At 33.6% G+C, this 14,046-nt stretch overlaps 1 protein-coding gene across 1 annotated transcript; it reads left to right on the top strand.

The window, feature by feature from the left end:
* Window positions 1–3,189: 3,189 nt before the first annotated feature.
* On the top strand, window positions 3,190–12,243 carry LOC143243285 (uncharacterized). The gene is made up of 6 exons (XM_076487137.1): window positions 3,190–3,275; window positions 4,941–5,066; window positions 5,461–5,527; window positions 10,205–10,271; window positions 10,963–11,125; window positions 11,958–12,243. The coding sequence occupies exons 1-6, from the start codon at window positions 3,190–3,192 to the stop codon at window positions 12,094–12,096; spliced, it is 648 nt and encodes a 215-aa protein (XP_076343252.1). The 3' UTR covers window positions 12,097–12,243.
* Window positions 12,244–14,046: the final 1,803 nt, after the last annotated feature.

The raw sequence follows: 14,046 nt of genomic DNA on the forward strand, positions 1-14,046 counted from the left end.
CATATAAACTCATGTTTGATCACGTGGTTTGTATTTATAAAACGAAATGATATTTCTTAAAATGTAAAAAATACGCCACCTATAACAGATCAAATTTGGGTTATTTTAAAATCCAACCTCGTTATATGATAAATTTCTCCAATAAATATTGTGCGTCCATAGACTGTTTTACTTATATCTAAGGAGAGTCACTCTAGTTTGTTTGTTGTTGTTTTCATCTCAAAATACTGCTTTTACTGTTTGGATAATATGTGTAAGAGAACAACTCGCTAAAAATTCAAATAACTTTAAAGCAATACATATGTGGAATTATAGTTAAAATTAAGTTCAGACTAAAGCTAATTTATTTTTAATAGGACTTCCTTTTTAAAATTCAGATACTTATGTTCTCTCACATACATCTCTGTACAATATGAAGTAAAATCAAAATACATAACTAAAACTGCACACTTGGAATACCATTCTTGTATAGTTTCGACCCAATACAGTGGAACCCCTCTAAAGCAGTCACCTTCGGGACTGAGACAAATTGGCCTGATTAGAGAGGTTCCATTGTACATAATTAGGGTTATGTAAACAAAAAAGGGACTGTGACTGAATGACCTCTTTCAAAGGGTGGCCGCTTAGAGGGGTTCCACTGCACATAATTTGGGATTATGTAAACATAAAAAGGGACTGTGATTGAGTGACCGAATCTGAGGGGTGGCCTGCTTAGAGGAGTTCCACTGTACTTCAGATTTGTGTAGCATATTTAAATAGTTAGAATGTTTTCGTTCGGCTTGGAAGAAACTTCATAACATAAAAGTATATTTTGTTTCATGGATTGGTTAGCATAAAAATACCATAACGGAACTATTTTGGTACATAAAACTTAAGAAAAGTTTGTACTTTTTGGTTATGATATACCCTCAGGACACAACACGTTTGGGATCAATTTGTTTGTCAACATATCAAGTATTAGTTTTGAAATAGAATTAGGAATGTGTTTTGAGAAACTAAGAGTTATTCAGAAATGAAAGTTCTAGGATGTTCAACACCTAAAAAAAATGTGCTTTGTTAACAAACAAACAGTGCGACTGTTCAGTAATTTCATCCACACCACATAAATTCCTCTCCTATAACACAAACGGTGTTCTAGAGTTATTATTTATAAGTATCTTTAAAAAGTATATCTTGTAAGTTCTCCTATTTAAAAGAAAAGAACTTCCAAAATTTAAATGTTTTAATTAATGGACTTAGGTTCAGCATGGCCAGGTAGGTTAACGCGTTGGACTCGTAATCTGATGGTCGATTGTTCGAATCCGTCTAACAACAGAAATGCTACACTTTCAGCCAGGGCAAGTCGTTAAAATGTGATGGTCAATCCCACTATTCGTTGGTAAAAGTGTAGCCCAAAAATTGGCGGTGGGTGGTGATGACTAGCTGCCTTTCCTCTAGTCTTACACTGCCAAATTATGGACGGCTAACGCAGATAGCCCTCAGTAGCTTTGCGTGAAATAAAAAAAAAACAAACAAATTAATGGACTTATGAATAATATACAACAAGACGACGTCAGAAGCATCTAAACGTTTCATTTAGTGGATTTAGAAATATGTAAAAATCCTGTGTCCATAACATTGAAATGTTTCATTTGGTGAATTTAACAATAATAAGTAACAAGTCAGTAACATCTAAGTTCTTGAGTGTTTTGACTGTGAAGAGGATGCTGCTAGTTTATAGAACGATTTAGATGATTTAGTTAGTTGGCAGATGGGTTGTTTTCATTATAATAAAACTCAAGATAATACATGTAGGTTATGGTCATTTGAATTATAAGTATAATTTGGATCGAAATAACCGTAACAATCTCTAAAACCACCAAAACAGGCTAATAATGGTAGCAGTATTGCAAATAAGATTTTAGGTTGCGTCTTTAGAATATTGAATAAAAGTCCAAAGAGGTCAAAATGTAATTGGTAACAGTTGAGAAAAGGGTTACCAGAACGATGTCTGGGCCTGAAGGGCTGTCATACAAGAAGAGATTGAAATCTCTCAAGTTGTTTTCTCTTGGAAGAAGACCTGATTGAGACGTATAAGATTTCAAAGGAAATTTACCGTGTTGATGCATCATTTTTTGTTAATAGTTATAATTGTAGGACACAAATATAATATAAACATTTAATATGAGCCATCTTCAACTAAGAGTTTTATTGTTCTAACAGAATGTTTTGTCTTTAAAACGAGTTGCATTTGAATGGTGTGGAGGCAGTAAGTTTAAGTGAATTTTGGATAAAGCTTAACAGTTAAAATTCACTTGCTAATGGCTATCAATGCACTCTCAATAGTTATAGGAATGATAATGGCTGGCTTAAAGATTTTTATTTTTTTGTGCTTAAAAGTTTTAATGTAGTAAAAATAGTATCGCTTGAAGGTGACAAAAACATTTTTATACCATTTAGACATCTGTAAATTTCTAGTAGTTGTAAACATTTCTAGCTTCATTGCAATTAGTCAATTGGTATATATAAAGTACTCACATCTCTTCTCATGTTAGTTATAAGTAGAGACAGTCAGTATACCATTGTCCTCATTTTTTATCATTAAACAACCTCTATAAATGACTTACAGAAATAACATCCCATCATGATCTCACATTTCTTCCAGTGTGAGAATGTTAACCTTATAGTCTAATTACGATAAACTCTATATTTATTAAACCATAAGATATCAGTGTTCACAATACAGAACGTAACCTATCGGACAAGAAGGTAAATATCAACCCCAAAAATTGTTATACAACAATATAGGTGCAATTATTTATTAATTAATGTCTGTTACATTACTGTCAATATGTTAAAAGATAATTAGTTCGTTTTATTCAAAACAAATTAATGTTACGTATGCAACGTCTTCTGATGAAACCTGTTTTTTTGTTTTGTTTTTTGAATTTCGCGCAAAGCTACACGAGGGCTATCTGCGCTAGCCGTCCCTAATTTAGCAGTGTAAGACTAGAGGGAAGGCAGCTAGTCATCACCACCCACCGCCAACTCTTGGGCTACTCTTTTACCAACGAATAGTGGGATTGACCATCACATTTTAACGTCCTCACGGCTGAAAGGACGAGCATGTTTGGAGCGATGGGGATGCAAACCCGCGACCCTCAGATTACGAGTCGCACGCCTCAACACACTTGGCCATGCCGAGCCCTGATGAAACCTTCTGAACACATCCAAAGGCTGTCTGTGATTTTCAGTTCTTTGGTGTCATTTGGTCTTTACAAAATATACGATATCTTGTAAGTCCTCAATTGGCTTACAAATACTTAATGTTCAGTAGATAGTTTAGTAAAAATAAACTCAGTTATACTCATTACCTGTTGTTAAAATTAAGCTTTCAACGTAATTGACCGATAAAATGCAATTTAATTTAACACATGTGAAAATAAAAGGAGTTTTGTAGTATTATGTGATAATGTAAAAAGTCATGTGAAATTGAAATCAGAAGGGTAAAATTCACACTTCGAAGAGGAAACATTATATGTATGTTTACTTGTTGGAAATTACGAATATAATATATTAAACACACTATAGTTTACAGTTGTTTTTTATGATAGGGTATGATCGTTTCTAGTGTCTTTCAGTTATCCGTCTAATTCATAGTCGTCATTATACAAAATAAATTGCTTATTTAACTTAAACTAATTTTTGCTTTGCAAAGGTAGTATCTAAAAATATACCGATAGATAGCAGTGGTTTATCGAAGTATGTTTGTTTGAAGTCGAGCACGCGGGTCGTGTGTTATGAGTTGCAGTTATTTATCAAATACAATAAGCAAAAAACGTAATATGTGTTAATGAAATCGTCTGGAATAGTGTTTGCTGTTTCGATACCAAAAAATATTTTGCATCTATTGCTATTCAAGTTAGTGAAGTTTCGATATAAACTGATATTTATCACTGTCCGTTAAAATTATTATCGAGTGTAATATAACGTCTCTCATTGTCCAATCAGGAGTAAGTTAATCGTCCCCTGTTTAAAACAAATTAAAATGACTCGCGTTCCTCACTTTCAATTCATGGATGCATTAAAGAGTGACAGTCAAATCCTCCTATTTGATTAGAGTAAACTAAGGGTTAGAAGTGCTAACGTTGAAGTTCATTTATTAGCTGTCTTCTTTCTAGTCTTTCCCATGAAAATTAGGGTCGAATAGTATGCTATGCAGTTTTTGTGTGAATATTCGAAAGGGGTCAAACTAAACGACCTCAAAATGAAGGAAAACAAAAACTCAAGCAATAAATTTCCAAAACTACTTGTTAATATACTAAAATGAGTTTTCTTTTTTACTAAATTAAATTTCTAAGACATGAATCATAGCACCATAATAATTTAATATGATAATATAACTCATTCGTTTACGCTAACCTTCAAAGAAACGTGAAATAAGCCCCCTAGTGGCACAGATGGATATCTGTGGACTCACATCTCTAGAATCCAGGTTTATATACCCGTGGTTGGCAGAGCACAGATAGCCCATTTTGTAGCTTTGTGCTTAATTGCAAACAAATAAACCATAAAATAATTTCAAGTGTTTGCTTAGAGGTAGAAATTGCGAATCATATTTGTACATCATTCACCCTATAATAGTTTTTAAGCCTAATTTTGAATAAATTTTGTTCTTCAAGACTTTCGAAAAATAATGTTTTGTTTTGTATTTAATCTGAAAACGTTATTAAATAAAGAGAAATTAGAAAAGTTTTATGTGATTTATACAAGCTGAGGTCCTTTGTCCGGATAATGAACTTAAAAATAAAATGCGTGGGTTGATGCTATAATAAACAACAGAAAAGTCCTAACTTTCACACAATTTATTTATAACATAAAATATTATTACATTCCCCGTTATAATCTTACCAAAACTGTCTATAGGCTATGAGAACTCAATATTTGTATCTTTATACAAGGTATACACTGTGCAATGGTCAGTGTGACTTTGTAGGAAGAAATAGTGCCAAAGTTGTGGCAGAATGGACACTTTCTTTCACCCGCTTTCAACACCGGGATCCTAAAGTTCTTTCACAGTGTTTCATGTAATTAATTAGCATAGGTCATTGGCTGAAGAAGTGTCTTACGGACCGAAGTTGAAAGGTAACGAATCAAAGAAGGAAGTTAATATATCTCAAAGGCTCTTCTTATCAGCATTGTTGTGGCTGTTGAAGCAGAAACTTCAGTTCAGTTTATGTATTATTGTTATAAGTATGGCCATTTTTTTCATTTAATTTCACCACAAGTAATACTATAGCTCTGTCCAAGACATGTAAGACGTTTATACGGCCTTTTATACACTGCATGTATGATGTGTTATGGAAAATGTAATATTCTTTATTTTTTATTGGGTTATATATATAAGACGTGGCGCCATCTATGAATATAGCTGACGTTAACGTACATCAAAGATAATTCCATATATATCTATTGAAACAGGGAACTTAAAAAGCTTACATCATTACATACTTCAATGCCAAATCTCGATCCCACAACAATTTCCAAGGTTAAATTTACAATTCAACTTACTTTTCATTGTTAGTATCACTCATGTTTTAATTTCTCTGCACTGGTATTATTTTCTGCATATTACATCACATTATCACTTTTCTATTTCCCACCGTGTTTTGCCATTTCTTGATTTTTATTTTTATATTGTCTTTATAAACATCTCGCTCAGATCTCTTCTAACTCTTCGTTTCTCCAAGAGAAAACGATTTAAAATATTTTAATCTGTTATTACATGACAACCCCTCTATCCCAGTCACCGTTGCAGTAACCCACCTATGAACCATTTTCAATAATTGAATATCTTTTTCTAAGGTGAGAAGCCAATAACTGAACACAATGTTCAAAATGTGGTACGCCACCTATGTAATGAAATGATAACCGCTTTAGACTTATATTCAACATTTCTTTAGATACAACCTAAAATTTTATTTGCCTTACCACTAGCAACAGCACACTGCTTGGATGTCTTTAGAGTCTGATCAATTACAGTGGAGCGCCGTTAAGCCGCGGTATTTGGTGGTGGGGGAGTCAACCTGCTTAACCGCGGCTTAAACCTTTGTGACTGAAAAGCCGAAGTCGCCAACAGCTCCGCCGAGGAGCCTCATCCGAACCATTGCGTGATCATCACAATATTAATGTATAGACTATTCAGATACAATTGACAAGTGCCGTTTTAACACAAACGACCAATGCATTGCGATGGTTTGCTTTTCCCTGTAAAATTTCGTTTTCCCGTGTTACATGTCAATATGATATGCTCACTATTAATTCAGAAACTGAAGTGATTTCTATTGGGCTTGTGGCCAATATTTATACAATTCCATAACAATATCGGATTATCGAATTAAAAATAATACTTTAATTATTGATCACTTTTTCACGGATTTACCGCGGATTAACTTTAATGTATGGAGAGGTGTGATTCGGTAACAATGGCGGCCTCCATAAAGCTGACATAGAGAGCGGATAAGGTAGATTAACGGTAAATTTCTATTGTAATATATTTTATTTATTTCCTAAATTAAAGCAAATCCTTTTAAATATCCCTTGAAGTTATAAAGACAAGGAGAGTGTGAGAAACTTTAAAAGCCAGGTAGTAGATTTAATACATCAAAATTTTGGGATAAGACTTGCTACAGCAGCTTAAGCGATTTCGCGGTTTATTGGTCCACGGCTTAATGACACTCCACTGTATTACACTAAGATCCCTTTCTTTCATAACACTGGTTATTCCCACCAAAATTATAGCTACAATTCAAATTATGATAACCCACATGTATTTATTATCTTGCATTCATCATAATTAAAACCAATCTGCCGTTATATTTGCCCAACTCACTAAATGATGTAAATCCTCTTCAAAGTTAGCAACACCCAAAACTTTGACATCATTTAAATAACTTATTGGTTATTTCTTCATCTCTGACATTGATGTAAATCAAAAGGAACAAAAGTCCTAAGACCGAATCCTGAGGTACCCCACTTGTGATGTTAATACAGTTAGACTGAACTCCATTTATAACAACGTTCTGCTCTCTTCCACCCGGCCATTCTTCCATCCAACTAACTAACCTATCCTTCACAGGTACATAAACAATTTTACAAGATTTTTTATGTGTCAAATGCTTTCTGAAAATCATAACCATTAACTTTTTCAAAGATAGTCAAAAGAATTGTAAGAAAATATTTTCCCTCAGCGAAGCCATGTTGAACATCCAAAAAACTTTTAAACTTAGTTAAATGACCTAGCAACGCTTGTTTTAATATATTTTAAAATCTTTTTCCGCAAATGATGTAGGACTAATGGGTCTATAATTATTGGAATAGTTTTATCACCTCCCTTAAAAGGAGGAATTCCATTAGTTAAATTCCAACTATTCAAGGACTGACAAAAATTATAGTAAATAACTCATATATCCGATTTTTAACTTCCTTCAAAGCCATTGGGAGAATGTTATCTGTCCCAGAAGTCTTATCATTTTTTTAACTTCTCAATTTTCCTACACCAGAGTTCTTAGAATTAATGCAGTAATCTTATCCCAATTTCTAGACCCGACTCGTAATCTGGGGGTCGCGGGTTTGAATCCCGTCACACCAAACATATAGGCGTTATAATGTGACGATTAATCCCACTATTCATTGGTAAAAGAGCAGCACAAAAGTTGGTGGTGGTAGTGACGACTAAGCTAACTTCCCTTTAGTCTGACACTGCTAAATTAGGGATGGATAGCGTGTAGCTTTGCGCGAAATTCAAAAAACAAACAAACAACTGTTAAAATCATTTAAACCATAAAATCATTTACAGGTGCTTGTCATGAATTTTGAATGCTCTTCAACCCAGTTACTTATTTGCTTACTTATTCAATTCGTGTTTTAAAGGTTGTGAGTTAAGATATGCTATAGTATTTCAGTCGAAATGAATACGTTTGTTTTAAATCAAAATCACATTGAGCCGCTTGCAGCGTCCTCTGCAGGAATCTACCTCTGGATTTTAGCGTTTTAAGTACTAAAACTTATGGTTTTATGTTATTTTTACATTATTAGTCTATATAAAGTGTAAGTGTTCTGAAAATCGTATTGGATTTAAACTCCTATTGATGGCTCTTTGAATAAAGTAATTTAACTGTGAGTGGTGATAGAAAACTAGGGCTAAGTATTAGGAAATGTGTCATTTTCTTGTAGTATATTTTCTCAGAAACTCAGAAATTTTGCCTTGAATATGAAACTTCCATCAGATAATCTAATTTTTAAGATGAATCAGAAACATTTCAATCGAAAACTGGTATTTTAGTGTTTAAAAAGTAAAATGTTAATTTTAGGCACACAAAGCAGAAACAGATATCATTCACAATTGTCATTTTTGTTTCTTTATCATTTTCCTATCCTTCAAGACAGTTGTTCTAATAATGTAAATCACACTTTTCTAATTATAATCAAATGAAACATCGTTAAGTCCTTCAACTATAACGACGTTTGTTTTTGAATTTCGTGCAAAGCTACTCGAGGGAAAGCAGCTAGTCATCACCACCCACCGCCAATTCTTGGGCTATTCTTTAACCAACGAATAGTGGGATTGACCGTAACTTTATAACGCCCCACGGCTGAAAGACTTTTGCTGCTGTTTTTTTCGTTTCCAAAACTAAAATGCAAAGTAAAAACATTAGTAACAAGTTAGTCAAATTTGAATTTGCTAGAATATTTCATGTTATTTCTATAAATATATCTTCCATGAAAACAACTAATTCAGTAGAAGCATAATGAATGTCTAGATATTTTGAACCCAAAATGTATTAGCCCGAAGTGTTATTAGTAGTCGTGTCATATCATAGTTTATAAAGAATTATCCTTATTTCTTGAGTCGAAAACGAGGTTTATTTTAAAATTTGTTTGACGTTCATTAATACTTATAGATATGCATAACTTCATATAAACTGGATAAACATTTTGTACAAGGATTATTTACCACATATAAACATGTGTAGCATGATCATTTACCATATACCAACACACATTAGAGGTTCATTTACAACATGTAAACAAGTGTGAGTGAATCATTTACCACATGTTAACATGTATAAGAGAACCATCCATTATATGTAAACATGTGTAAAAGCATCAGTTAGCACGTGTAAACATGTTTAAGAGAGACGTTACACTCGTTTAAAAGATAATCAACGTAACATTTTCTCCTTTAATTAAGAAAAAGCACTTTATAACAACTTACAATTTGTATTATAACAATAATCAACTTCAGTAATATACTCCTTCACATGTTTGTGTCCACTTTTCCACTTTAACTATCTGTATTGTTTAACTGGATAAGTTAACAAGTCGAATACCGACATGTGATTAAAAGAGGCAAAGATAAACATATTTTGATCATTTTTCAGACGTTTTTCTCGTTAGGTTTTTAAACGTTTCAGTCATAAAATCAGATAAATAGAGTTTCAAGTTAAGCTGTTTTCTCTCCTCCAATGGTTTAGTGATAAGTCTAAACGCTTATAATTCTATATTCGGGTTTCGATGCCCTCGATAGACAGAGTAAAGACGGTTTACTGTGTAGATTTGCAGTTGCAGTTAACATCAAACAAACAAATTATGTGTTTTAAAAAGGCAGGATGCTACTTGAAATACAAGCAAAGCCTTACTAACAATTAACGGATCAGACTAGTACTAAGTTAATGTTCAGTGACAAGTGTGTTTCGATGAGTTAGAACTGATCGAAGTTTTAAAATTTAAAGAAAAACTCCCCTGGATCCTAAATTTGTTTAAAAATACTTAAAAGTTGTAAAATTGACATCTATATACATGTTTAACCTACACTGTAAAAAATAACCGTTTTATAACAAAGAAATGCCTCGTTATTTTACGGAACATACGCATGTTTTCTCATCTACGCTGATAAGCATCGTGAAATCACGCTGCTAACCAACGTAATCAACACTGCGGCCCATTTTGAATGTTGTATTATGGATCACTGAAGTTGGCAGAATTTATACAAATGAATTAAGCACTTATGTGACCGTCAAATTAGGGCTGCGCTGCAGATAAGTTCATATTATAATCCTGATTACAAATCAACTTTTGCTGTCACTTGACCTGCTGTATGTTTCCAGTATTAGACACTAATTTATAAATACATGTAATAGGATTATATAATTTTATTCAACAGGATATCATCACATCTGCTGATTTAGAACAACATGATGACCTACCTCACCCCCATGTAGTCATCAGAGGTAAGATACTTATTAATATATTCTTACTCATGCATACTGTTTTTGTACTTGGATATTTTTTTTTTTTTTTTTTGGGGGGGGGGTATGTGCATCACATTGTATGCCTATTTTTCCATTTAATGGACTTCATTGTGTTTTTGAAACTCTAAAACCTTCATTAAGAACAATTAGTCATGTTTTTCTTTAAATATATTAAAAATAACAAGAAAATGATAATGAAGGCCTAAAGTTTGAGATATGTTTAAAATATATGACACCACTGCAGATTATATAATACAATATTCAGAATTCCCTGATGTTTCTGTAAATTTAGAGTTTAAACCTGTGAATTGCTAGACCTCAATTTTTGACCATTCAAGGTCAAAATTACACAGTCCTGCATGGCAAAAAATGTGGGCAACTCACACACACAGGGAGACACACAGACGTCACTGAAAATATGATAGCTACCTCTGATAGAAGAGGGCAGCTGTAATTATTTCCTTGTTAGGCAGTTTGCTAAGTACTTTGTTTTATTTGTAACATCAGGAGAGATATATAAAGAAAACTACACACTACAGGCTGCAGGGTTCCATATGTGGTTTTGGTCTGACCTGAATTATCAGGGCTGAAAACTTGATAACAGTATTAACAAGACAATATGCCTCACAAGAACATCAAAATGTACTCTTGTTGTTTTATATTTTTGTAGGAAACCATCCATTTGAAAATAACTGCTATGCAGTTGTAGAAGGATGTATCCTGGCAGAAAATGTCACCCTACGGATGGCAGTTGGTTTGACCATAGCAGCTTATTATAACTTGAACATCACCTACCCAGAGTCCATTGCCAACACTCTTGAATTTATTCAAAGGTTTGGAATAGCACTTTCTTAATTTACCTGTATTTACTTACATAATTTCTTTTGACCTGTAAATGAAGATGATAAATATGAATAGTTCTTTCCTATGCAAAAGAATACCGGTACTTTGGTTGCTACCCATCAGTTTGATAGAGCCATTCTTAGGACCAAGGTTAAATGTTCCCTACTCACAGTTGGTCTTTCAAAAGTTTTAAACTTGTACTAATCAATTTGCATGTATTTAGACTGGCCGACATGCAAGGCCAGCTGAAGTAGTTAGTTAGTCTTACTACACAGGTCCTCTCTCACATGTCCCAGACCTGTTTCACCATACAAAACTTAAGCTTAGGCCACAAGAAATACAGATTTGTGAATCATCGCTATGTGCATCCAGTCTTGGCTGCCCTATAAACATTTTTATGGCTTTACTGAATAAAATTTTTTAAAATATATGTTAACAGCATGAAATGTATATTTGCTAGAAGTATTTGGTTGAATATTCAGTTTAAAAAGTTATGTCACTAGTAGGCAGAAATAGAAGTACATGGTATTTGCAGCAGAATATGACAATTTTTTCTATAAGAGAATTGACATGTATGAAAAATTGAGCGATTTTTGTTGCAAATTGAACAGTGGACTGGTCAGAATAAAAAAAAAGTGCCCCTGTAACCCACTCTAGAAGGAATAAAAGGATGAGTAACAAAAGATTTGTTCCTTGTGGCCTTATTGTATTTTGTTATAATGCAGATAATTTGAATTGTCAAAATGTTATGAAAAAATATATATATAAAACAGAATTCCAGGATATTATGACTCATTTAACCATGCTTATCAATTTTAACAGGATCTTCCTTGGCATAAATCCTCAGAGGGGCTCCAAAGTGAGGAAGACCGACAAGAGGAGGCCTGCCTTTAGTACCAAAGTTAGAAAGTTGATAGACAATCTAAGGGATTTTGATAATGATATCTCAGTTATTTACTGAGATTTTATTTCTGCTTAATAAAAGATGGACAATAAAAGTTTAAACAACTGCAAGACTTTATGGTTTCTAATATTGAAATTTAACCAGTTAATAAATAGGAACATTGGCATGACATTCCTTGTGTACCATTATTTCATGTTTTTTTGAAAAACAAAATATCATCAGTTTGCAATAAATATGGAAAATAAACAGGAGTCTCTGTTTTTTTATTTCAAGAAAAGTCATATGTCTCTTTCTTTCTATTAATGTTATGCTAAAAATGCAGGCCCCGCGCATGTTATCATATTGAGCATTTCTTTCTGTAAAGTAACACCACCATGGTCGTAAAAATTATACACTCCATATTACTGCAAAATTACTCCACATCAGCATAAAAATTACCCTGCCTTCCATGTAAAATTACTCCTATCAGCATTAAAATTACACTACCTTGCTATGTAAAATTACACTGTATTTGCATGAAAATTACGGTGTATTGCCATGTTAAATGACAAGATTTGTTTTTGCAATGCACCGTAAAAATTACACTCCAGTGTAGCGTCAACTCTGCTGCCACTACATTGCAGTGTAAAATTACGAACAATTTCTAACAGTGTAGAAATAACACTCGCCAATGAAGAAGCGTTACGCTTATTGAGTACACATACACTTAGAGAGACGAATGAATGTCTTGCTCAATTGTTAATTTATATTCAAAAGATGAAAGTTGCAAGCTTATTAGATACCACTCTAAAGTTTTCTATCTCCGAAAATGTGTGTAAACATAGACTCTACAATAAAATATTCCTTAATTAATGATGTCAGAAAGGTCGACGAAGCCAAGAACACTGCGTTTCAAAACTGCATCGTTATTTCTATATATATAAATATTATATATATTAATCAACCTTCAGAGGAAGTATAAAAAGAAATAAATTAACGATTCAAGGCATCTTATTGAAATCGAATATGTGTTATATGATTGTATCGACGAACACTAGTTTCGTTTCTCATTTGTCACGAACTCTCACCAGTTTGCTTTCAAACTGGCTTAGGAGTAACCTGTAATCGTTTTGCTGTTTGAATATTCTTTGTAATGCACTGTTTACGATAATAAGGATCGAAAACAATTTCTGAATAAGGAATAGAAACTACTTTTCTGTGTTGTTCGGGAGAATTTCTTTGTAGCGTGGAACAAGCTTCTGCACTTAGCACTACCCAACATGAAATGACGACGTGTTAGAGACTGCCTCGTTTCTAACGTGATATTCCGATGATATAATGCTCTGTTACAAATACTATACTTTCATTTGAGGGTGTGTGATATAGATATTCGATGTGAAATGTTTTGTTTACTTGAAACACTCTGTGATGTGACTTGAGAAACGATTAGAAAACTTCTGTATCCTAAAGAAGCTTCTCATTCGCACTGGTGCACGTTTTTATGGTAAAAAATGCCACCATTGACGAATCGTGGATAGACCTATCTATAGAAGAAAGATAGAACTTTCGTTTAGTAGACCTTAGGAAAAATTTTGGAAATTCGAAACTTCTCAAAAGGAACCCAGAATTTTGTGAACAAACACAGCCGGATGATACGTTCAGACGCGAGAAATGGCGACCCAGCTGACTTCTCTCAGTTAGATGAAGCTCTCAATTACGGCCGCTCTCTCTTTACTTAAGGTCTTCACGTGCTTGTGCTCGTATTTTTCAACCAGTAGAAAGATTAATAAATAAAAAAGCTTTAAAATGGCTGATGCGACGGCGCCTACCACGGCTCTTTCTCCTAAGAAGGTGAGCAAACAAAAGCGAAAAAACCGAGAACGGCACCCGTACATCCTAAGGTATCCGAAATGGTAATCACTGCCATTACTTCTCTCAAAGAACGCGGAGGTTCTTCTCTCCAGGCTATCAAAAAGTACATCGCTGCTAACTATAAACTGGACGTGGAGCGGATGAACCCTTTATCAA

This window comes from Tachypleus tridentatus, unplaced genomic scaffold (assembly GCF_004210375.1).
Source record: "Tachypleus tridentatus isolate NWPU-2018 unplaced genomic scaffold, ASM421037v1 Hic_cluster_2, whole genome shotgun sequence".
In the NCBI taxonomy this organism is placed as follows: Eukaryota; Metazoa; Arthropoda; class Merostomata; order Xiphosura; family Limulidae; genus Tachypleus; species Tachypleus tridentatus.